General features: G+C 41.7%; 2 protein-coding genes across 8 annotated transcripts in view; one reads left to right on the top strand and one right to left on the bottom strand.

Moving 5' to 3' along the window:
- CYTH3 (cytohesin 3) overlaps positions 1 to 25,112 on the top strand; it is a 42,644-nt gene extending 17,532 nt beyond the window's left edge. For 2 of the 3 annotated variants that reach the window (XM_015877044.3, XM_085514185.1), the window contains exons 2-13: positions 5,941 to 6,023; positions 6,568 to 6,632; positions 7,058 to 7,124; positions 9,683 to 9,801; positions 11,772 to 11,852; positions 13,759 to 13,871; positions 14,659 to 14,807; positions 15,582 to 15,693; positions 20,326 to 20,402; positions 20,482 to 20,553; positions 20,677 to 20,831; positions 21,747 to 25,112. In XM_015877044.3, coding sequence (XP_015732530.2) covers positions 5,941 to 6,023; positions 6,568 to 6,632; positions 7,058 to 7,124; positions 9,683 to 9,801; positions 11,772 to 11,852; positions 13,759 to 13,871; positions 14,659 to 14,807; positions 15,582 to 15,693; positions 20,326 to 20,402; positions 20,482 to 20,553; positions 20,677 to 20,831; positions 21,747 to 21,819 — 1,166 coding nt within the window. In that variant the 3' untranslated portion in view covers positions 21,820 to 25,112. Of the gene's footprint in view, positions 1 to 4,018; positions 4,247 to 5,940; positions 6,024 to 6,567; positions 6,633 to 7,057; positions 7,125 to 9,682; positions 9,802 to 11,771; positions 11,853 to 13,758; positions 13,872 to 14,658; positions 14,808 to 15,581; positions 15,695 to 20,323; positions 20,403 to 20,481; positions 20,554 to 20,676; positions 20,832 to 21,746 lie in introns of those variants that run through there. The other variant, XM_085514186.1, reaches the window with a different exon arrangement.
- Positions 7,030 to 25,457, bottom strand: part of RMI2 (RecQ mediated genome instability 2) — a 45,291-nt gene continuing 26,863 nt past the window's right edge. For 2 of the 5 annotated variants that reach the window (XR_014933887.1, XR_014933893.1), the window contains one exon: positions 24,837 to 25,434. The gene's annotated coding sequence lies outside the window, so the exon portion shown is untranslated. Of the gene's footprint in view, positions 9,367 to 12,364; positions 21,017 to 24,836; positions 25,435 to 25,457 lie in introns of those variants that run through there. The other 3 variants (XR_014933890.1, XR_014933888.1, XR_014933889.1) reach the window with 3 other exon arrangements.

The following is a 25,457-nucleotide window of genomic DNA, read 5'->3' on the forward strand; positions in this document are numbered from 1 at the left end:
TGGCTGTGAGCAGCAATGTGCTCCAGTGGCCAAGAAACCCAGTGTTATCATAGGGCATGTTAAGAAGAGTGTGGCCAGAAGGTTGAGGGAGGTGATCTTCCCCCTCTGCTCTGCCCTGGTGAGATCATGTCTGGAATACTGTGCTCAGTTCTGGGCTCCCCAGACAATAATCTTTTAGAAAGAGTCCAGCAACACAGGGGCACAAAGATGATTAAGGGCCTGGAGCATCTCCTGTACAAGGAAAGGATGAGACCTGGGACTCTGAAGCCAGAAGAAGAGAAGGTTGACAAGGGATCTCATCAGTGTTTATAAACATCTAAAGTGCAGGTGTCAAGCTGGTGGTCCCTTCCAACCCCTGCTATTCTCTTACTCCTCTGTGACTGTAATATTAAGATGATGGCATAATTAACAGTGTACGGCTATAACACTGCAGTCAGAATGGTGATTCACCAGATTGTCTGAATGGTAATTGGCTGATACCAAAGAAGGCATGTGCTGACAGGGTCATGTCAAAAGTAATGCCTCCTATTTATTTCCATGAAAACTACAATGGATAGCATAATTTTTTTTCTGCATTTCTTAAATATACACTACATATTTTATCACTTTATATTATTAATGCTAGTATTAATTTATTTGGGTAAGTGCTTACAGCGTTAAGTGAAACTCAGCTTCCTTTCCATATTCAGTAATTTGTATTTACATATTTTTTAAAAAGGAAAGTTGGCCTAGAAGCATCTTCTGATCTTGAAGCAAGAGCAGAGCGACTTCAAAAGAGAAATGTGCTTAAAAGGAAATCCATGCTTATCCATTTTTAATATCAGGTTGAACTACTTTTAGGATTCAGAGGATGCAGCCTGTGAGCATAGGGATTGAGGGCTGAGCCGAGCAGGTTTTAGGCTGGTTGGCATTGCAAGGCTTGCTGCCCCGTACCCCTCTGTGCCAGGGGTTTCTGCTGTGCCTGCTGCTTTGCCTTGGGCGCCTTTGCAGTCCCTCCATGAAACTGGCCAGCATGGCAGAAAACAGACCTTTGGAATTCATAGGAATTCAGTGGATGATGCTACAGGAGGACTTTCAACTCCTGAACTCATACTTTCACATGGTATTGTGATTAATATTAATTTAGGTGTTTTCACGTGTTATTTGAAGCCCAGAAGGACAGGTGTCTTAACTACGAGTTGCTTCTAAAATATCTTCTTGTCCAGGGCTGGAAAATGTTCCAGCAACACGTTGGGTCAGTGTGCTGCCCAGTGGTTAACAACTGCAGTGATGGATGGATGAGTCTCTCTTCTGGGTTTGCCACTGCTGTGCTTTCTGGTCGCAGTGTATCTCATGAGCAAAATCTCTCCCAATACTTCTCAGGCCTCGGTCCTAAATTCCTCATACTGCGAACTGGTAATTTTGTATGTGAAAGGATATTGCGTACGGGATTACTTTCTCTGTTAATGGATGCCTGAGCACTGCTGTGCTAGAACGTGGTCAGAAGTGACCAAATAGCAAAGAGTAAATTGGTATGATAAAAAAAAACAGTGGCAACTAAATCCAAGTGGTTTTACTGATTAAATTAAATGCAGATATATTTTGTTTCCATGCTGAGAAATAAGCCCAGTCAGGAGGATATCCTACAAAACCACTGTTGGAATCTTTAATCGCCACAAGTGGTCACAGCTTTGTTTATACATCTTGTCTGAAAGCTGGAGAATGTTCCTATAATTAAGTTTAAGAAAGGGAGTGTGTAGGGAAAGGAAGAGAAAGCAGCCTGAGAATATCCGCTCAGACAAACGCCCTGGGATGAGCAGAGCTGTTCTCAAGAGGTGACTGTGTATTATTTTTAAAGGCCAGAAGAAACAATTGTGCAGATTCTGTGCATGGGTAACGGTAGGTTTGTTTAGTTTAAACTTTGTCTTGTGTAAATATCTTGGTGCTTGTAAGATGCCTCAACCGCAGCAAAATGAAATTCCATCAAATCCTTCTTTGCTAGGAAAGGAAGTGCTTAATAGCACCAGCTTGGGGCTGGTGTGGAAGGAGGAGAATATATTTGAAAGCAAAAATGTAATTGAGTCACAAGGTCGGGTGGTCACGTTGATCTGTGAGGCTGTAGAATAGTGTTTTGTTTTCTATCGTGAGATATTGTGAGAGTTTTTATGTTTGCTGACTCCGGATTATTTTGCTGTTCTCTCGAGAAAGTGAACTCTGAGGTCAGGAGTTGTGAAGCTGAACTGCGTTATGTCTTGGTCAGTGAATGTCGGATGAAAGGTTAAAGGTGTTTAAACACAGGAATTTTGATGGTTCACGTAACATGGGAAAGGGTTTAGTTTCTGCTACCGGGAAAGATGTAGGTGTCAGAGGAAGTACAGGATTTTTCTATCTCCTTTTGGGATTCACTCCTGATTTCCACTGAGCTGTGGGATGTTGATGTGTTGTTTTGTTCTCAATGTGCCAAAGATTTGCTTTTCTTAGATCTGCAGTGCCTGCTTTCTCAAAAATACTGAGTGTGGATTGATGGCTTTTAAATAATGCTCTTAAGCTTCCTTCATGCTTAACAAAGTTAAATGATGGTGTAAAGGAATTATCAGGGATGTTAAGAATTGCATTTCAAAGTTTAATTTTAGTTTTAAAATATGTCTGTACCTTCAGTGTTGGCACCTGAGAAGTAGATATTTAAGGTTTTCTAGGTGTTTTCAAATCACAAAGAAAAGCAAAGAATAACTGAAACACAGTAGGTCCTTCCTTGTACGGAGAAAGTTCAAGCAGTGATGGGTGTCCATTTGCATTACTGTTTTTTCTTTATGTTGTTGCAGTTGAGTATTTTCTGCTTCGTCTTTCAGAGGATGTAGGAGGAACATCCTACAATGGTTTGTGCTTCAAAAGCTTTCACTGAAAGACAGAAATACTGCGACTAAATTGTGGTTTAAGAATGAGAAGTGAAACAAGAGGGAAACAACTGTTGACTGATATAATGCAGCCTCCAGCCTCTGAAATTACAGGCTGTCACCACACGGTGTGTTCAGAAGCGTGTTTTGGCGAGTTCATTTTCCCATTGATACAGTGGTAATACGCAGCCAAAAGAATGATGGAATACGGAAATGCTTTCAGTGTCGTTCCCCACTCTGCTCCCTGCTGGTGCTTCCTCACTTCAAACACTGTGTGTAGTTTTGAGCATCACAGAATAAGAAACTCATCAAACTAATAGTGAACGTCCAGAGGAGGGTGAGGACGAGAGTGAGGAGAGGCTGCGGCCAGCGGGATTGTTAGGGCTGGAGGTAACAACATGGGGGAGGTTGGGTGGGAGTCAGGGGAAGGTGCTGCATTAGAGGGTGGTGGACGTGGACCAGGCTGCTGAGGGCAGTGGGCACAGCCCCGTGCTGCCAGAGCTCAGGAAACATTTGCACAGTGCTCTTAGCCTGGTGTTTGCATTTTGACTGGTCCTGGGTGCAGCCAGGAGCTGCATACAATGATCCTTTTGGTTCCTTTATGCTCAGGGTATCCTGTGAGTCCCATCTGCTGATGTATAAAGCTCGTCTGACTGCGGGAAAAACATCCCGACAATTAAATCATCCCTTCTCTGCTGCTAAAGGAAGTGGATGTTCAATATTGACTGCGCCAATAGTGGCTGGAAGCTGAGCTGTACCATAATCCTCACTCAGCTCTGGCCTGTTTTATTTTTTTCCTTATCAAAGGATATCGGAGTCTCCTGTCTCTGATATTAACACCAGTACTTAAAGATGTTGCAGTGACATGGAGTTCTGAGTGCTGGCTTCTAAGCGCACTTAGAATATTCCAGCAGGTTTTTACTTTGTCTTGCATCTGGCAGATGGATACTTATTATTTCCTAATGCAAAAGACAGTCTGACTCAGTTCAATTTATTTCCTTTTTATCTAACAGTATTAGAGAGACAGAAGACTGTCTCTGCTGCTGCTGTGATCAGAGGAAATGAAAGAACACAGGAGACAGCCTCGCAGTGCTGTAGGAACAGGACTGAGGTGTTGTGTTTCTCTCCATTGGTTAACAGGAGCACAGGGATGTTCCACAGATCGCACTGGTTCCAGGTATTCCACACCTACAGGTTTTTGCTGCGTGCTGCCTTAAGAAGCTGCAGCAGCACTCGGTGCTGTTTGGCTCTGGGAGGAGTTTGTGGGAGCAGCTCTGTGACTGGAAACAAGCGCTGCCTGTGGATCGTGACTTTGACAGTCGAGGAGTGTTTCTCATTTGTGCTCTGATTATTCTTGCTGGTTACCCGTGAAGGTGAGATTTATCACAATGTTTGCTGTGGAAAGAGGTTTAAAAGTTGGAAGGCTCTTCCTGACAGTACAAAAACTAACCTAATTTCAGCTGCTGATCTAATACTGCAAAACTGCTTTAGTGGTACTTGAGCGTATTCACAGCAAAGAGTGTGATTGACTGTGTTATTGATTTTGTTGTTTTCAGACCTCGGTTATCTAATTGGATATAATAATATATCTGTGGTATGTGTATGTAATGTGCTTATAGTCACAGAATCTCTTGCGTTGGGGTGGTTTGAAATATTCCAGTGTGCATGTGAGACAGATGTGATGCCTTATATAGGCATCGTGTGGATTTGTACAGTTTGATGTGCAAGGAATCTTCAGTATTGGTGTGGAAAGAAGTTTTAGGGATGGGCGGATTTCAGATCTGATCAAGGGAAAAAGCAGGTAGACATATTGAAGCCTGGTGTTCTTTCAGCAGAAGATTGCCATTTCCTAAACTGGAAGTAATTTAATCACGTCTGTATCTGGAATAGCTAAATGAAATCACTTGGCATAATTACCTCATGTCTAGCAAGGCCTGTGGCCATTTGGATTGTGTGTTATGATTCAGGGCCTAAAATGAAAGGAGTTTAACCACTGGATGTCCAAGAAGTGATCAGTGCGTTTCATTTCTTAAGATCTGAATAGAGGCTGTGTTTCAAATGTCTGAAAAAGCTCCTGTCACGCTGAATCTTTGCTTGTGATCCTGTTGTGTCTACTGAGAGCACATGTGACAAACAGGCAGCTTTAACCTTCTCATATGACCGCACTGTTGCATGTTCCTGTTGATACAGAACCATTTAAGTATCTTAATAATCATTTTTGATGTTCCATTGGAGCTAGAGGGAAAAACTGTTCTGGAATTGAGGGGCTACTTCCAAGAAAGTGAGTAGCATCCAAACTGTTAGGACAGGATCATTGCACCCTTGTGGTCGATGTGCTCATGCTGCATGAAGGACGGTCATCTGTGACCAGGTTCTTGCTGGAGAAAATCTGCTGAAGCAAAGCAGAGTTTTTGTGCAAATAACTTCAGGTTTGTTGGTTGTCCAAACTACAAGGGAAAGGGCAGCTGGAGTGAGTGACAGCCATAGCTGTGTGCAGAACATCGGCATCTTCCGGGGCAAGTATTGCTTATCAGCAGCGTAACACGTTTGTTGTGTAGCCAAGGAGATGGTGATTTAAATACTTCAGGCTCACGTTTGAGTGGTGTTACACAAAAGCAGAACTCAGTGGCCGGCTGTGTACAGTGACAGATTGTGCCTGTATGTTCATTTGAGAAGAATATAAATGTATCCCCAGGTGATGGGAAGAAATTGCTGTTGGGGTGTTCGTACTGTTCTACTTACCTTCATCTGATAAGTACGGGCAGCAAATACGATGTCTGAAGGCAGCACCAAGATGCACAAATTGATAATGAGTTTTCTGCAACTTTGGCTTTTCTGTGACTTTTCCCACAGAAAATGTCATAGGAATGATTTATTGAAATGAAGAATTTTGATCTATTGCTGAAATAACTGGAACAACAGCAGGCTTGACTTTGGCAATTAAGCTGTAGAGCCAAACCTTCCCACCTGCTGCATGGTAACAAGTTCCCTTAAATTGTCTGATGTCCTTTTAGAAGACCGGTGTATCTGTACAGGCTGAAAGGTTGTGCGTTTTGCTCTATTTCAGTGCCTGATGATCTCTCCATAGAAGAAAGAGAAGAACTTCTAAATATTCGTCGCAGGAAGAAAGAACTGATAGATGATATCGAGGTAACTGCTGTGTCTGTAGATTAAGTTACAGCGAACTGCAGCTTCGCACTCTCTGTAGGCAATGGCCGTATGTAATGTTTTTTAAAGTATTCAAATGGCCAAAACTAAATCGTGCTAATTATCAGGCAGGTTTACGATTCATTTACTTGCCTTTAAAAATGCTGACTTCTGGATTTATGTGATGCGCTGTGTGTGTGTGTGTGTGTGTGTGTGTGTGTGTGTGTGTGCATTTGGTTTGTGCCATTGGGGACTCAAGAAGTGGTAGACTTGTATCCAGGAAAAAGGTGAGAGAAAAATAGGGGTAAAATGAAGGTGTTGAAGTTGGTGCTGATGGTTTGGTCTTGATGTTCTGTAGGGAGCACGTGTATGGAGGTGAGACTCAGTGTGTAACTGTGTGTTATGTGTGTAAGCTGTGAGGTTTATCACTTTTCTTCAGGTGATGATTTAGGAAAATGAAACGTAACTGATTGTATTAATATGTGATAGATAATTTCCAAGTGAGTTTTGATGTGGACTAACTTAATTTACTTTCTTCTTTTGGCAGAGGTTAAAGTTTGAAATAGCTGAGGTTATGACAGAAATTGATAATCTGACCAGTGTGGAAGAAAGGTAAGTAATGCCCACGTACAGATCGGTCCATTAATACCTTGAAACAGCTATTCCAGGAACGGAAAATAAAAGAGGGTTTACGCTAAATAAGCCTTTGGTCACCTTTGTTCTGTCTGTTACAAAGAGTCAGAAGTTTGACTTCATCCCATTCAGGTTTGTCATTTGTTCAGGTGGAGAATAGGTCGAACAGAATGTAACATTTGAAACTGCCCAGCTAATAATGAGCAGTTCACTGGAGCTGCCATCACTGAAGTACCAGTAAATAGTAACCTACTTTTCCCCATTATGCAAAGTAAATGTCCCATTTTTTTGTGATAGAAAAGATGAAGTACTCAAAATGCAAATTAAGCTCATCCAGAAATTGTTCTGTTGTATAAGAATAATTGAGAAGTGCTTCTTTCTTTTTCTCCTTTCTCCACATGTAGCAAAACTACACAGAGAAATAAGCAAATAGCCATGGGAAGGAAGAAATTCAACATGGACCCTAAAAAGGTAGAGTTATTACCATTGTACTGCTTGTCTGGAACCAAGCTTCTGCTTCTGAAATGATCTCTGACAATTACAGTTTGTTTTCTTACAGCTTCTGTTCTGATGTCTGTACAGCTTCAGCTCTGTTGAGGGCAGATTATCCCTGATATTCTGACTGTTATTTTCCTCTCTTTTGCCTCCTAGAAGTCTGTGGCAAAATCCCACAGTGATGCAAGCTGCCTTCATTTCAGTGTTAACTATTTTTGCTACTGTTTTCATGGGATAAAGTTATTTCTGTAAATAGATGCTGTGGCCACATTACTGCTGTAATGTAACATAAATGTGGTAAACAGACTTTGAGTAGTAATTCCTTAAAAATGTCTGTAAACCAATTGTGGCCGGCAGGAGCCAGGAATGGGAAAGAAGCAACAACAGAAGTAACAACATGTGCACTGTATCTTTAAAGCTTTATTTTCCTTAAAAATCCAGAAATGTAGATGTAGAGTTTTCATATGAGCAGGAACACATCGAGCTGGTTTCTTTAACCATTTTTATTTAAGAGTTTTATGTTTTCTCATGGGTCACCCAAATGTGGAGTGATTGTCCCCTGACCTGAAAGTTATTGTTGAAAGTAGCTGTGTTGAATGCAGTTATTTTACATTAAAGGGCTGTAATGGTCAAGCCTGGGAAAAACAAAACCAACCAACAAACAGCAAAACAAAACACAGTTCAGACATCCCTGTGTAGGGGCATGAAGTTGTGCTTTGCATTCCCAGCAGTGGGTGTCACTGCTGTCTGTGGTGGGCCCTGGAAATGGATTCTCTGTGACAAAAACAGGATTTAAGGAAGTGCAGAATTTGTCAGTAAATTGCTCTAAAAACTGGAATTGAGAGATTTTATTGCACAGGCTTTTAAAAACCAAACAAACCTAGAAACCACACAGCACTGGTTAGTGAATAACGAATTGTTGTGTGATGGTGACTTTGTGTGTGGAGGTCCAACGCATGCGGCTGCCTTCTGTCTTGTATCAGCCTTCATAAAGAGGAGTTACATCGAGACAAAAGATAGCGGAGGAGTTGATGAGTGTTTGGCTGACCTATTTTACAGTGTATTCCAGACATGAGAGTTGTTGTCCCAGACATTCCTTTCCTGTCTGATTTCTGCTTCTTTAAAGATCTGAAGAATTAAAAAAAAGAACATCAACAACAAACAAAAAAGCCCCTCAAACCCACTGATTTTAGCATCTCGGATACCTGTTTCTGTGCAGAGATTTGTTTTCCACATTTCCAGTCATTTCCATTTTTCAGTAACCCGTACAACTCGTATAAGCTCTCCTGGGCATTAAACATGAATAGCGCAGATGCAGTTTCTGATGTTGGTTGGAGGGTTCTTTGTTGGTTGGCAGATCTGAGAAACTTTTTGTTTTGGTATGGAGAAAAAAAGCAGCATGTTTCATAGGTGAGTTTTTTGCACAAATGTTATCAAATGTGCTTGAGATGATCTGAGGAAATCTCGGCTGTTACTGCTTCAAGAGAAAAATGGCTTTTTCTTTGCAATGAAATCACGTCTGTTCTGAAATGACTCGTGAAAGTACTGAGTTGTCAGACTGCCGGCATGTGGTCGAACTAAGTTTCAGATGATGGAATTGTTAGGAGAGAGCTGCAGTCAAGACTTTGGGTTTTTTATAATAAATTATTAGATAATAATTTACCTGACAACAAACAAAACAACAAGTGGCTGTTCATGATCCATGGAGTGATGGAATGACATCATTTCCAGCCTCCATGTAAACTTCAGATAACCCATAGACTCTTTTATTTCCTGCTTTGCACAGAGCTCTCTGGGCAGACCAGAGTGGGCAGGTTCTGAGGGCAGTAATGGAGAGAAGCGCAGGAATGTAGGAATCCAGGGCCTTGGTCAGGTGTGCACTGAGGTTGGGGTGAGGCTCCTCCTGGCTGTGGTAGAAGCTCCATAAGAAAGGCTGGAGTGGTTTCACAGACAGCCCTTAGTGAGCACGTTAATTCAGGCACCATTTGTAATCAGACAATTCTCAGTGTCAGCATAAATCCTTTAAACTGGTTTCAGTATCTTCAGCCATAACTTCTCCTGCAAGTAGTGGCTTGATGTACTGGGGTGCAGTTTGCGAATGCCTTATTTTTTGTCACGGTGGTGATTAAGTTATTCCTGCAGACCTTTTTGTTATATGATTTCACAGATCAGCTTCAGACACTCACGCAATGTGCTGGGCAGGTCAGCTTACATGAACCTGTTGAGACAATATTTGATGTTTCTGTAATTAAGGAATTCAAACCGCCGCCTGGCCTTTCTAGCCTTAAAAATATGTTCCCATTTATATCTGCCAACCAGTACAAACTGCTGCTCATCTGACTGGCAAAAAAGTTCATTTGTTTATTATGTCATGTAAAATAGATCAATAAAACCAACTGTAGACCGGTGTAACTCTTGCATGCTGTGTGTAGGTCTGTGACACTTGATTGATGCCAAATGTTAAGAGCAGTATTTACATAAATACTGTGGAAGAAAACTTAATATTCCTTTTCCTCTGAAATTGCTTTTCTCAGGGAATACAGTTTCTGATAGAAAATGACCTCTTGCAAAACACTGCAGAAGACATTGCACAGTTCCTTTACAAAGGAGAAGGATTAAATAAAACGGTAATTGGCGATTACCTCGGTGAAAGGTAAACTCATAATATTGAAACTTCATCTTGATCACAAATCTTGCTTGGCAGCCGTAGCGGTTACCTTCCACATCAGAGGCTGCGTGAAAAGCTTCTCAAAGATGTAGGAAAGCTACAGAGGGAGCTAATACCAACCTATTAGGTGGGGATTTTCTCTGATCAGTTGTTGTGCTTTTTAAATGGATCCATTGTTGAATAATATTTAATTCATTGTAACTTACCATTTTGAGAAAACATCCTTAAGTTTGGTATTAGAGCAGAATTTGATACCATAAGCTTTTGGAATGGCGGAGAGCATTATTAGAGCAGTATTACCACAGTTTCAGTAATTCTTGACACTGTCCTTAGACAAGGTGTGGTTTACAACTGATAATAATTGGTAGGAAAGAAATTAACTTATTAGAATTGATCATTCCTGGGACAGTGCTTGTAAGCAGGTTTTAGTGTCATCGCACAGACTTCCCCTTAGTAAGGCGGCATCTCTCAGAGCAGCTGCATCAATTCTAGCACAATAAATGTGCAAAATGCAATAAAATGCAAATTGCTTCCATTGAGGTGCAACCCAGGAATGGGTTTTGGGAAAGGAAGCAGCAAGAGATAGAAGGAGCAGGTAGGTTGGAGTACATGTACCTGCACGCTTGGACATGTTCTGGTTCTAATGCCAGTTGGGGAGGTTTGAAAGCTGACTCACTGGGGATCTGCTCCTGCAGTGATGTGTTCTGGCAGATCCCCTGTGAGACATCTGTAATCTCTTTACAGCATCAGCAGTGTAGTTTGTGCACTGCTTCCTCCTGACATCAACAAGCTGCACCAACACAAGTCTGACTATCAATGTAGTCTACATTAAACCCAAAAAGAGCGGAAATTAGAGTATGAGGCTGATACTTGTGCTGAAGCTTTGTGTGTGTGTAGGCAAGGTGCATCTTTGGCTTAAAATAACTAAGCAGCCCTATTGAGTTCTCTGTGCAGTTGTACTTCATATGAGTTCGCTGCTCTGCAGCTCAATTGTATATTACTGAATTTGATGACAATTGCTTCTTTTTGCTTAATGGAGCTTCTCTGTGATTCTGTGAAACAACTTAATGTTGGAAACAATTTAATGAATGGTTTGCTTTCAAGTATTTGCTTGTGAGTTACAGATGAGCTACAAGCATTGAGTCAGTAACGCAACAGATAATTCCTGGTGAATGCACACCTTTCTATTTTTGGGTGGAGGCTGATATGCAACATTCTGCCTTGATTATGTATTTAAAGCACACCCTGAGGATTACAAACCTTTCTGCTTCTGGCATATGAATGTAGTGGTGGTGTAGACTAAATTCTATCTGCATTCAAATCATTCTGTGTTCATCAGCCTTTAAGTATAACTTTTGCATTCAAATAACCTTGTATTAAAGCATACTTGGGCTCATGCTTTGCATAATGATGTCAAAGATAGCTGGAACAGGCCAAGTCAGAAGCTGTTACTAAACTTCCATTGGAACGATTTTTGAGACTGGAATAAGAAGGTGGTACGTATTAAGTACTTCTTCAATGGAGCTGTTCTTACAAGCACTTGAGGTATATAGCTTATTTGTATGGCTAAAGAAATGGACCCTACATTAGCTGTTGTTTTAAAGTGTTCATGACACAATTGCTGTACTAAATAGATCACAATTATTGTACTAAATAGATCTTTTGAATATTTTCCCCTGTGAAGGCAGGTGCAATAAGGACAAATGTCAAGCAAAGAAAGACAGGCCACTTGCAGGGCATTTAAAAGAGCAGTGATAAAATCTATTCAGGTGTATTGGCTCTTGATAGTTCAGCTTTTTAATGCCAGCAGAAATGGGCAAAACGCTACCAATTAAAATTGAACATGGTAACAATTCCTGGTCTAATCATCTGTTTGTTTGCTTATTCTATGAGAAGTAACTAAGGCTTTGAAGTTCAACATTGTAATTGTTTATTTCCATTCTTTTCTTTCACAGAGATGAATTTAATATTAAAGTTCTTCAGGCTTTTGTTGAACTCCATGAGTTTGCTGATCTCAATCTCGTACAAGCCTTACGGTGAGTAAATTCTGTTTCTCTTCCTGTATTGAATTGCGTGTTGGTAGCAGTCGCTGTGTTGATTTACTTGTCGGAAAGCTGATGTCACACTCAGCGTGACTCTGTAGCTCACTAGGCAGGTTAGCAGAGGCGGTTCTGTTTCAGCACTTGCAGTTGTTTGTAGCTGTGATTTTTGGTGTCTCTGCCAAATGCGAGTATTTGGAGACCAGTTTTATATCTCTGCACAGAGATGAGTTAAAAACAAAGCCCCAGACAAACAGGTCATTTTCTTTGCTGCCTTCTTCTTTCTCCTTTTCTCCCACTTATTCCCATGGGTGGATGGGAGAGCCCTGCAGGCCAGAATTAGTGTTTGTGTGCAATAGCACAGAGGTGGGCTTTGGTACAAGCAGTTTCTTCCTACTTCATCCATATTTACCCAACTGTCATGTAAAGAAAATAATAATAATAAAATAGTATATTTTTTTCCTTTGGTGTGTGAACTCAATTTCTCTGAGGCGGTGGCATGGAGTTACTTTGTGAAGCATACAGTGTTGCTTGTGGAAATCCACTATTAATCCAGGAAATTAAGGTGAAATAGACACTTCTGCCAGTCTCGTTGCTTCAAGTGACCACCCCTGACAACAGAGAAATAGAAATGTTCATATGCTCTTTGTTTCTGGTGCAGCACCTTGTGATGTGCAGTCAGAACAGCTTTGCTGTGGTTGAGTGATGTGGCGATGTTGGCCTGAGCTGCCTGAGGCGTAAACTGAGGCTCTGGCTGATGCAGATTGTCTGGAAGGCTTCATATCCCTCTCTCTTTGACTTGGTTTAACTTTAGGCTTGATTTTATTCTACCTTAGCAGCTGCTACTATTAAATGTTTGTATTTTGGTAGCTTACAAAATTCGTGATCTGGGTTGGAACCTTGTACGAGGTGAGTAAAAGACAGCATACAGAGCTAAACAAGCTAAGGATGGCCTGTGACGTATGATATGAAGTCCTAAAATGGAAGCCTATGAGAACAGGAACAAGTGGTTTTTATATTGGCACCCACTGTACAGGGAACATAGAGGTTTTTTGCATGGCAGAGCATGTAACTTTGCTGGTCTAGATCCTGTTTTAGTTTAGATGATTGTTTTGCTAAAAAGGAAAAGATAAATGACTCAATTAATTGGAGTTTTCAGCTTCACCATTTGCTGAAAGTGAATTTGTGAAGACTTCTGTCCTGTATGCATTCCAATGTACCTATATAGAGAAACTGTAAGTTAGGAAAGTAAAAACTATTTCAGTTTGTGCTGATCTCCTGCATATGTCACAAAATTCCTGAGATGATGCTGTGAGTCTTCTTGAGATCTGGGTCTGATCTTTGCAGGGTGAACTTGCACTGGACAGGCAGCACTTCTCTCCATGCACTGCTGCTTCTCTTGTAGTTGTTTTCATTTTTTAATGTTTGATGAATTCACTTAAAGGTAACAAGTGTTGCTGTACTCCTTCCTTTTCTCCCCTACCAGAAATATTTTATCTCCTGTTTCTTTCTGCATTGCAAGTAAAGTCTAACTGAGTGCTTATTGCTTTTAGTAGACAGGGATCCCAGGGAGGATTGACCTGTTTTTGTTCCCTCTCTAGTATTCTCATGGAAAAATGGGATGCATACAGAAAATTGTTTCCTAGCCCTGAAAAAAGAGAGTCTCAGAACATGAACTGCCATATTACCTTGCCTGATAGCATGCAGTGCTGCTGGCTGAATTACTGGGTTACCATCTGTGCATGTTGCTTTACGATAGCTCCTGACTTGTTTGGTGAGAAATTGAGAACATATTTCTAGGACACTATATCCACATTGCTGGGTTTTGTTTCTGATTATTAGCAATAGTTGCTTAATATATAAATATTGGCATGAGTCTAACAGTGATTCTTCTTTTCTGTAGGCAGTTTCTGTGGAGCTTCAGACTCCCAGGAGAGGCTCAGAAAATTGACCGTATGATGGAAGCTTTTGCTTCACGCTATTGCCTTTGTAACCCAGGTGTCTTTCAGTCTACAGGTTAGTTATATATGATGTTAAAATGTTAATGTTCTTCCACATGTGGTGCAAGGAAACAGTGGCTAATTTGAAAGTTCAAAGTAAAATAATACGTGGAATAATCAGTTCCTGAGAACTGAGAAAATGCTGCTATCTGATTCTATATTTCACATCTGGAAAACACAAGCTGATGGTCAAGTATTCATTTCCACTTACTAAACCCTACCGTTACTATGTAAACTAATTTGAGTATAAGACACACTTTAGAAATGTCCCCAGACTGTTTTGGCTGCGTGTAGCTGAAAAGTTAAATCACGGCCTGACCAGTGACTGACACCTGGTAGGAAGGCAGGGCCAGCCCAGGGCAGCTCAGGTACATGCAGCGCATCTGAGGGAGCACAAGGGGTGGAGGCAGGACCCACTTCTGCCCAGACCTAATGTAAGGGTTTACAGTGGAAGTGAGAGTATCTTGCTGGAGATTTGGAGTTCTTCCAAAGGTAAGTAGGTTTTTTTTGCTTTGTTTATGTGTCCACAGCTGCTGCATTTGGGCTTGTTCTTGTTTGCTGCAGCCCAGGATTGTGCCACTCTGCTATTATTGCTGTATATAAAATGTTATTTTCAGTTTTATTTACATGCAGTTCAAGTGTTATTTTGAAGAGACTGTTCTTCCTCTGGGTGTCTGATAAAACTTGGGAGACACTTTGAATTGGTGTCTGACAGACCAAGTCTGTTACAGCATCTACTCAAGTTTGTAAACTTAGAAAATGCGTATATCGAAAAAAAAATCATTTTTCAAATCTGATTTCAGATACGTGCTACGTGCTGTCGTTTGCGATCATCATGTTAAATACCAGCCTACACAACCACAACGTAAGAGATAAACCAACAGTAGAGAGGTTTATTTCTATGAACCGTGGCATTAATGAAGGTGGAGACCTTCCAGAAGAGTTGCTACGGGTAAGTGAAAATGGTGCAGATCAGGGGTTGCTTTTTGTTTTTTAATAGGAAAATGAGAAACATACACAACAGTTCTCAGACTGATTTCTCAAGGGAAGTAACGAGAACTTTTTCTGCCACGTGTAACCATTTGAGAAACTGAAAGAAGTGTTGACTGATACTCGTGGTTAGTTGTCTCTAACCTTGGTTGGTCTTATGTTGAGAAGAGATTCTGGAGGAAATCCTCTGTATGTCTCTCACACTGTGCTGCGCCAATGTTCTTATGGGAAAAGTATTATTCCTACGTAAGTCAGAGAAAGGAGGAAAATTAATTGATGAAAACATCATTGTTTTGTTACTGCCTTTCTATTCTTTCCATGTATCGTGTGGAGCTTCCTCCTCTGCCCTGAGCTAACAGCAGAGATGTTTACTTCACTAACGCAGTGTGATGGTATGAAGTATTTTCTAAGAGCCCAGATTAGTTTGGCAACAATTACAGAAAATTGGAACAATTTGAGAAGCTGAAACTTCTGCAGTGTGGAATTCTGTGATAACAGTGTGTTCGATGGGGAGTACTTATAAAATCTAGGGGAAGGGAGGGAGAGTTTACAGAGAAAGTAATTGAAAAACAAACTTATTCAGTGTGGTAAACAGCAATTGGGAATGGATGGTCCCGAGTTATTTGGCAACGTTTGCTTTCTGTACAAATAAACTGAGCAGCAGTAGGATGTTCTGGTTGTGTTTTCTGTTACATGTTACTAATGAGGTCTTCTTCCTGTTTTTTTATTCTTCTAGAATTTATATGAAAGTATTAAGAACGAGCCATTTAAAATTCCAGAGGATGATGGGAATGATCTGACGCACACGTTCTTTAATCCAGACAGAGAAGGCTGGCTGCTGAAATTAGGTTAGTTACAAGAGCAATCTCGCTGCTGTCTGTGGGCTGTTAGCGTGTCTGCTCCTTCTGTGTCTGCTGCTTCCTTATAAACGTAACGGGGTTCGTGCTGTAATTTACATTTAAAATGCTTAAGCCAAAATAAGTAACTCCTTTACAAGGGAAGGTTGTTACTCCTTATTGCACTTCTACATACCAGCCATCTTGTTTCAGACTTAGGAGTTTTTTTCTGGTATCTGAGAACTGAAAACTCAGCAGCAGAAAGGAAACTCCATCTGGTGTTTGCCACGTGCCGTGATGGATGGATAACAGCTAAACCTCCACGGAGTCACTGCAGAAAACTAGTGAAATTTTGACTCAGTTTTCTGCGTGCAAAACCAGGATTTCTCGTCAAAGAGTTATTTTTGTGTGTCTTTATTTTTCCATATTATTTGTGAGTTTCTCTTGGTTTGGTTTTGGTATGATTTTTTAATGAGTGGTTTAAATGTGCCTTCTTGTTTTCCTTATGGCCTATGACCTATCACCTTTCTGTTCTGTGACTGGCTGTCTCTGCTTATTCGCATTAGGAGGTACGTATCTGATTGCTTTCCAGCCCCCTCTTGTTCAGTTGCTCATTCTTTTATTTTCTTCCTCTTCCCTCCTCTGTTTTTTTTTTGTTGTTTTATTTTATTTTTTTTTTACTTTTTTTCTTAAATTTATTGTATCACTTTGCTTTTTCACTCGGTGTCACTAACCGTATCATCAGTGCTGTTCTGTCCACAAAGGCTGGCATGAGTGTCTGGCTCATGTGCAGGCATCCTCTGCACAAGGAGGTGTTTGAACGTAAAGCAGGAAAACAGAGATGATGATTTTTCTGCATTCACTGAAGGATGCAACTAGAAGAACAATTCTGACTGAGAGAGAAAAACGTTTTGTGCTCTAACAAAATCACTTTGGATCTTTGTTATTAATTTTATGTTAGAATTTTGGGAAACCTTGATTGCATTGGAACTACACACACAGCTGTTCTTCTTATGTGTATTTTCTTTCGTAAGCATCCTATTGAGTAAGAAAAACATATTCTTAAATTAGTGTGAATTTAGGGGCACTGGACCCTTCATTGATACGCAGCCCCTGGCACTGCACTGTTACAGCCTCCATTAAGCAAACGAATCCCATCAGTTTTACTTGTGCTCAGGGACTTTTCTCCCCTATAAAGCAGAGTGAAATGTGATATTGTTCATTTGCTGTTTTTGCCTGATGTGATAAATCTCTTTTATACAAAGCCAGTGATGACACACCCCAGTTTTTGGCCATTTGAACTGCTTATTAAAGAGGGCACTTCACACTTCAGTCCCCATTCTCTTAGTGTGAAGAGGGATCCAGGCTTGGGGTGAGAGGTGGGCTGTGTGCTCATAGAGTCGTGCAAAGGAGCTGGGGGCCTCTCTGCTCGTGTTTGGAAACCAGTGTTTGCACAACTGCTGGAAGGATGCACAAGAAACTATTTGTAGATTATCTGTGTGCTCTGCAGTGTCTGGTTTTGACCTGATGCTACGGGTGCTGTAGGGTTCCTCTTTGTCTAACTACAAAGAAAAGCAAAGCGGATTCCTTGCTCATCTTGGCATGCAGTGTCTGAGCTGCTACGGTTTTAAAGATGACTTGGCAGGTTTTCTCCATGGTACGGTATGAGGCAGTAGCTCTCTCAGCTAAAAAGCTTTTAAGACAAAGTAGAAAAAAAAAAGCATTTTCTGGATGTTGGGAATGAACCCCTGTCTGTATCTATATAATGAAAACTGCTTATTTCTATCTGTACTACTCGTAAGTTTATGCATGTTGCACAGTTTGCCTCTCCTAAGGACTTTCTAGCTCTGTAGCCTGGCACTGTGCTTCATGTGTTTCATGAATGCTTGCTGTTGTGAAGCTTCCTGCTCTGAACTGTTCAGCTGTGGCTCAGTGCAATCCAAGCACCAAACTGGGCTGTTGGGCTTAGCGAGCTAGACTCAACCTGTGCTTTTCTGTTGATTGTTTTTAATCTTAATAAGCCTACATTATGAAGTACTGGAGAGAGCACAGTGGAGGGCCACGGAGATGATGAGACTCTGAGGTTTTTGTGACATGCTGTGCTGTTTGTATTGTCACCCAGAGCTGGACAAAGAATTCCTGTGTTGAGTTATGTAAGTAAAGAAGATCTGCATCCCTCATTGTCTGCACTGGGCCTTGTTGTGGCCTTTACCTGCAGTTCCCTTAGACTTCTGCCCATGAGATGACATGCTGCTTTATTTTGTTATTTAAGATGTCTTTGCATTTTAATTTATCAGCTGGATCTTTGAGAAGTACATTCTCTGTATCTGTCCATTTCTGTCAGTTTATGGATTCATACGTGGATTTTCTTGGTTCTCTTCTGATAAATGAGGCCTTTTTGGCTTTAGTCTTCAAAGGCTGGAAGCAGGAACAAGGCAGGGAGTGCAGTGCTGAGCCCAGTTGTTTCTATGAGCCTGCAGCAATCTTGGCCAAGAAAAGTAACGTTTTTGTTATCAGTAGTTCTTACCATTAATCCTGTGTGCTGTGTTATGGTCAGCACAGCTTTATCAATCAGCTTCCTGGTTATAGCCCATGGTAAGGGCATATTAAATGCATGTCATATGGGGATGCCTGCAAACATGATGAGTGCAGATTAGATTGCCTTGCAAGGTTATTAGTATTTCCGTGCTGCCGGACAGCTGCAGCTAAGTGCTGGGGTGGGGATATAGGCTCACATTTGAGGATGGTTGCTTATTTTGGAAGAAAAAAGTGTTGCTGCTGTGCCTTTTGTTCTGAAAGGGTAAAACTCATTGCTTGGTGGAAGGGGCACCTGCGCTGTTGGTACGGCACTGACATGGGCTGCAGGACCTGGGCAGCTGAGGGGGATGGGAGCAGCAGTTAATGCTGCAGCGACCCTTGGACTGTATGAAGAACGTGGTGTTAAAAGGCTGCCCTGGCAGCTGGACTTGGCTGCTGCTGCTTCATGGATCCAGAAACGAATCAGGGAGCGGTTTGTTGCTTCCTGTTCCTACACCAGCACCTGGTGCTACTCGGAGCAGCTCTCAGCGGTGGGAATTTCTGCAGTTGGAATGTTCCTACAGCGCCTTGTTTAAGGACCTGTCACAGCGGTTGTACTAAATGCCACCAGTTCCTCCCTCACTGTCCCAGTTCACTCAACCATCCATTCTGTCACAGCTTTTGCATCTTGCACTATTTTGCTTCTCTTATTTCACCACCTGCTTGCGGATTAATTGTTTCTTGAGATGTGTGTGCACTGGAAGCATCAATTCTGAGCACTCTGAACGTTGCTGTGTTTGTTGGCACTGAGTTACCCTGCAGGGCATAAAACCAACTGGAAGGTACGACGTGCAGCAGGACTGGACTGCACTGCAAATACTGTGTATGGATTTAAAACAGGATCCCTAGAATTGTTATTTTACCTTCAGTACAGAAATGCAGAACATAGCAACAGAATTCCCACCGTCTGAGGAAGAGCAGATGGATAAAAAATTGTTTCTTAAATTTGTTTATGGCTTTAAACAATTGGGAACCCTGTGTGTGTTCACAGAACTATTCTATGTGAGGGTGTTCAATAGGAAACCCGTTATTTTTGAGGCAGCTGGAACAATGAGTGACTGATGGTGAATGGATGATGCACAGGTGGTGCCAGAACCCTGAAGTCAGAACTGTGATGGAACTCTGCCTGTCTGCAACGTGGGGATGCTTCATTTACTGTGATGTTTCCTGGAAACGATTCTTGACAATGTCCCGTATGGAGCAGTGGAGGTGTCCTTAGGTGACAAAGTGCAGAACAGGGGATGAAAGGACTGAGACAGTGACGTGTTTCTGAATGGAGCCGATCTGTGCAGCCTGACATCAGCAGCTGAGAGCGAGCAGTGCAGCAGCTGCTGCCAATGCAGGGAAATAACAGCATTACTGGAGCAGGAGCTGTGCCTCCTGTCAGCTGTGCTCAGTGGCTCTCAATGGCTCTCCCCATTAAGAGGACAATAAATTATTGACAGTGAGTCCTAGTAGCACGTTGGTGTAGGATTTCCTTGTTGCTGACTCATCAGATTTGTTCTGCTCGCAGGCAGGAGTGTTCATAAGCACCTGCTGCACTTGATGCTGAATGCAGAACTAGAGAGAGGTTCTTAATCACGTGTAAGGTCACAAGTGGAGTGCAAGGAAGGTGATAAAATGTCCTTAATTTTACTGATAGACCCCCACCCTTGTGCAGTGACAGGCTGTGGGCAGGGCCCTGTGGTCGGAGCAGTTACTGGCTTTGCTCCTTTCCCATAGCAGCACTGCTCTGTGCTGCTGAGGGCTGTACAGCAGTGTTGTCTTTGGAGGCAGCTGGCACCGCTGGGTCTGGGTGAAACCTGAGGCAGTTGACAGCCCGATGCCATAACGCTTTTGTGGCTGCTCAGCAGCACCACAGTTAGTGCTGACTCAGGAGTTGGATCTTTGTACAATAGTTACAGAAATACGTTTCTAACCTCAGCTCATCTGTGCCTGATCCATTTGCAATTAAGTGATTAAGATACATACTGGAAAAACAAAGAAAACAAAACAAAATGACTTTCTTATCCCTTGCTGAAGCCTTGACAGCGACGTGTTGAACTTATCAATATCTTTTGGTTATAGGGGGAAGAGTAAAAACGTGGAAACGAAGGTGGTTTATTTTGACTGATAACTGCCTGTATTACTTTGAATACACAACTGTGAGTATGTGCTGCTGTGAGCTTCCTTTGTCATCTGGGTATGGAAAGGAATAACAACGCTGTACTTTCCCTTTTTTAGGACAAAGAACCTAGAGGGATTATTCCATTAGAAAACCTAAGCATTAGAGAAGTTGAAGACCCAAGAAAACCAGTAAGATTTCCTTGTTATCGTTTTGTAATGAATTAGTAAATCATTTGGAACTGGGATTGTGGCAGATGATTTTGTTTCTCAGCTGTTTTGCTTTGTGTTTAACCTGTTTTTCCTACCTTCCAGAACTGCTTTGAGCTCTACAACCCCAGTCACAAAGGCCAAGTGATTAAAGCCTGTAAAACTGAAGCTGATGGCAGAGTGGTGGAAGGCAACCACGTAGTGTACAGAATATCTGCTCCCACCCCAGAAGAAAAAGAAGAGTGGATTAAGTCTATCAAGTGAGTTTTGAGTATAAAATATCTGTCAGAAATGAAATGTAGGCTCCTTTTCTGAATCAGGTCTGAAGAGAACTTGCATTGTAACTTGTTTGAAGAGTTCTGATTCGGCAGCATCCTCTGGGATTAAGGACAAGGTCTCTGGGGCGGATGGTCGGGCTGTGTGGTCCTGAGGTCCATAGCAGGTCCTGACTCAAATGAGGAAAATGTTTGTTTTTTAACTTATTATTAGAAGCAAATGCGAAGCCTTTGGAGAACCATCCTTAATCCCAATTTTAGTCCGTTCTTATTTTGTTTGGTGACCGCTATCTTGAGCTTGTTCATCATTCACTATGTGAATTCCTTTGTAAGGTTTATGTAGTAGACCCAAACTTAGAGGAATGAATTTTGTTCAAGTTATGTTTGAGATGGAAGTGTGAGCTCTTAACAAATCATAGCTAAACATCTTATAAACCAGTATTTCTGATGATCAGAAGAGTTCTTTTCACTGGGAGCAGAGTGCAGCGCTGAGCTCTGCTGTGCAGGCACAGTGACAGGGCCCAGTGATTGACATGGAGCTGTCGGGGGGGGCTGGATGAGGGTCAGGGGAAGGTGCTGCACCAGAGGGTGGTGGGCATGGACCGGGCTGACCAGGCTGCTGCTCACAGCTCCGTGCTGTCAGAGCTCACACTGTGCTTGGGCACCACTCCCAGACACAGGGTTTGGATTTCAGGTGGTCCCGGGTAGAACAGAGAGTTGGACTCAGTCAGTGATCCTTGTGGGTCCCTTCCAACGTGAGCTATTCTGTGACTGTAGGTCAGCAATCTTTAACTTATTAGAAGTGTGGACTCATCCAAAGGGAAGTGAGAACAAAATAGTTTGAGTTTTCAAAGGCAGAGAACAGTTAACCAAACTGACAACTCACGTTGTTTCTTCTAGAGCAAGTATCAGCAGGGATCCCTTTTATGATATGCTGGCAACAAGGAAACGAAGAATTGCAAACAAGAAATAGGACTTGATCAGTAGCGTGTGTATCTGCATCGACTTCTACATGGGCTACGATGGAGCGATAATGTAAACCTTGAGCAAACTAAAGAAAGTAACTGTAAAATTATATATATATAAATGCATATATATATATATACATATACACACACACACTTTACTATGACATAAAATCTCAGCAAGACCTTTTGGAGAAGTTATTAGTGTGTAATTTGAAGTAAGCTTCAAATCCCAGAGGATAATTTTCTTGGAACTTAATGCAATTGAAGACACGGAAGCTTTGTTTCCACTTGTGTTAGTTGTAACTACAGTTGGCTTGGACTGGGAAGGAAAGAACAGTAAAATATCCTATACCTGTTTCTTGAGCTCATTGCCCATAAATGGAAAAGTGTTTTAAGTGCTTTTCTCTCAGTTAAATGCAACACTAAAAACTGGACTAGAGGGCAGCCGTGCATATTTCCATAGGCAGGAGACTTGCAGTGTCAGTTTTCAAGTCTTATGTGTCTTGCAGTAAATGAAGCCTTCATTTAGAGCGTGTGCTCCACCTTCTGTATTAACAGCTTTTCTTCTTTGGAAGTGCAGCTCGGTGTCAGGCAGCTACAGCAGTCACAAGTGCCAAAGGGTTGGAGTGAATGCACTGAAACACAGACAGGTCCCAGCAGCACAGGCCTGTCTGCAGCCATGACACTGCGCAGAGTGGTCTGGCATTTGCTAGAAGGCAAAAACTCTTTACAGTCTGCTCACACAATAAGCAGTGAGAGTTAATGACTGACTTAATCTGCTTTTTATATAGTCGCATCCTTCCTATGTTTTATATATATTGTAGTTTAACACTATTAGGATTAAAGGAATAAGATGACAGAACTTGCGTGAGTTGCAAGGGTTCAGGCTTTGCATGTGAAAACACCCTGAAATAATAATTTCACGTGCACTTCATGTTTTTAAGGGAGAAAAACCAGGGAAACGTAATCTTTCTGCAAGGTCCAGCCCTAGGGAGGTGAGCAGGCAGCACTGATCCATTCCTTTGCTTGATAACAAACTTGGAACATACAGAAAATGTGGGTATTTTCATTGCATTCTTAAAAGACAGATTTTTCCTTCTACTTCAGTAGCTGAAGTTGAAAACGAGTCGATATCCTTATTTGTACCTGAAGAACGTAACCTCACTGTCAGTTACCTCCTGCCATGAGCCCCTGCACGGTTTCTTGTTAACTTATGGAAGATTGTCACAGCACTTTCCTGTTGGCAGCGCACAGAACATTCTTCGTTGCACAGTGAGGACACAAAGTTTTTACTGCTCTTCTAGCAGTACATTTTTTTCTGTCTCGTTGACCCTGAGCCATTCCTGCTGTGCCAATGGATGCCTGGGTGACCCAGCGTGATGCCAAAGCAGTTTTGCTTCTTGGATATGTGACAGGGAATTCTGCTGCACTGGCAAGAAGATGCTAAGTTATCTTTTGCAAATCTCATTTTACCTTTAAAGAAGTCAGAGTTGTGGTTGCTGTCTTACAGATTTTGCATTGCTTTGTGTAGGGTTTCAGCCTGTTTTGCTTTATTGCATGCTTCAGAACAAGGCTGAGACAGACTGCAATCATCTGTCCTACACTGCAGACTTTCCCCAGTGTGTGGGAATTGCAGGCTGCTTGGATGAATGCTCAGATCTGAAGCAAAACTCAGCCAAAGGAGGTAGAATCCCAGTACTTATTATTAGTAAGTATCACTGTGGGATATCTTTGTGTAATGGAAGCCATTTAAACTCTATGGAAATGAAGCTGTACGTTCTATGTCTGTGAAGCAGCATGATGATGCAGCTGCTGATGTAATGACTTTTCTGCTGTGCAACTTCAAGTTCTCCTTTGAAGCCATGCACCCCCCAGTTCCAGCTTTGGATGAGATTCATCATGCAAACAGTGATGAGCCCAAACAGGAGCCGGTGAGTGCAAAGGTGAAACACAGCAAAGTCTATTCCTGGAGAAAAGTGAGATTACCAAAACGTTAGTAAGCCATGAAGCACTTTTTTTCTTAATCGATTCTGGTATTCTTAGCTATCTTCTGCAAGAAAATGTATTTATTTAACCTGATGAGGAAGTCTGCTGATAAGCATGAAGGAAAAGCCTTGAGAGTTCATTTGCTGTACTTGGTTGGAAGTTCTTACATCCTGCAGAAGTGATTATTCACAGTAACAAGAATCTGAAGATACTATAGCAAGAAAAACATTATTTTGTAGCATTAAAATGTGACATCTGAAACAGCTACTTGCGGTGCTCAATACAGCTATTTCATTTACCAAAGCTGATGGAACGTCTTGTTTGTAATGATATTTGATTTCAAATGGTGGTTGTTCTTTTGTAACAGTATTAACATGGAGTGAAACTGGCCCAGAATTTCCACTGGTCACGAGGCCAGTAAAAAAAAGTGGCTTGTGAAAATTTTGGCCAAGTTCAGGTACTATTTTGAGGGTGAAGAAAAAATGTCTCGCCCGTTCCCTTCCTGATTGGGCTTCAAGTCCAGGTGTAGCTATCATGACAAGCTGCTCTGCGGCCTAAAGCAATACTGTTTGGTTTGGCTGTGCTGAGGAAAAGTCCCCTGGGAATGACAGCCTTCTCCCTCCTGCTGCACTGAAAGCTGTGTAATTGTTCAGCTCTTTGCTTTTACCGTTGCCTTCTGAAAGTACAGGGGCCAGCAGGAGCCATTACTGCTTCTGCCACGCGTATGGCTCCTCTGAATATCCAGACCTGGCCGCTAACTTCAGCCACGGTGCCAGTGCAGTCTGGGGAGAGAACTGTATATAATACTTAAGCTCAGCTGGACTGACTTAAATCTTACAATATTCTGACAAAATAAGCTCTACGTTGCTTAACATCTTGAACAGTTTTAAACCGGTACAAAACAACCTTTGTAAACCAAGCAGCATTTATAATGCTTCATATATAAAAACAATACATATTTTTTAAAGTTTATTACATATCTATGTAGATATGCTTGCTGGAAAAGCTCGGTCTGTTGTAGACCAAATGCTACAAATGAAGACTTGTGGCTTACCAGTTTCTTTTCTATATTTTCTTGGAAAATGTTTCTAGTTAGAGTTTAAATATAAAATGTAAATGCTGTACAGATATGTATTGATATAAGCATTACTTGGTGTACACAAGTGATTTGCATGACAAATACTCTGTATCAATCATTGTTAAAAATGTAATGGTCTGTGTAAATCCACTGCAATATTAATGTTGTCATTTATCATTAAGACCTTTTGCTTAAACCTGGACATCCTCAAAAATAAAGTGTGAAAGTATATAATGCCCTGGAGCTCCTCATTTAGCAAAAGTGAGCATTAATTGGTCAGATTTTTGTATAGAGATTGAGAGCCAATTTTACAAACCAGATTATTCAGTTGAGCTGCAGTTAAGGCAGGTTCCCTGCTCATCTGCACTAAGAGCTGTCAGTCCCTCTGAACAGCTGCAGGTCAATGGGAGGTGACTCCAAGGTCAGACTGGGAACTCCCCAGAGCAGCTCTGCTGTGCTCACCTTGCAAGCAAAGCCAGTGAAGTTCCTGTGTTACAAGACCAGGGGCTGTCCAAAAGGAGCTGGTAATGCCTGGCTGCTGCAGGAAGAGGGGGAGCTGAGAGATGAAAGCAGTCATTA

The sequence above is a fragment of the Coturnix japonica genome, chromosome 13, assembly GCF_054131305.1.
Source record: "Coturnix japonica strain WE chromosome 13, WE-NBRP24, whole genome shotgun sequence".
Classification (NCBI taxonomy): domain Eukaryota; kingdom Metazoa; phylum Chordata; class Aves; order Galliformes; family Phasianidae; genus Coturnix; species Coturnix japonica.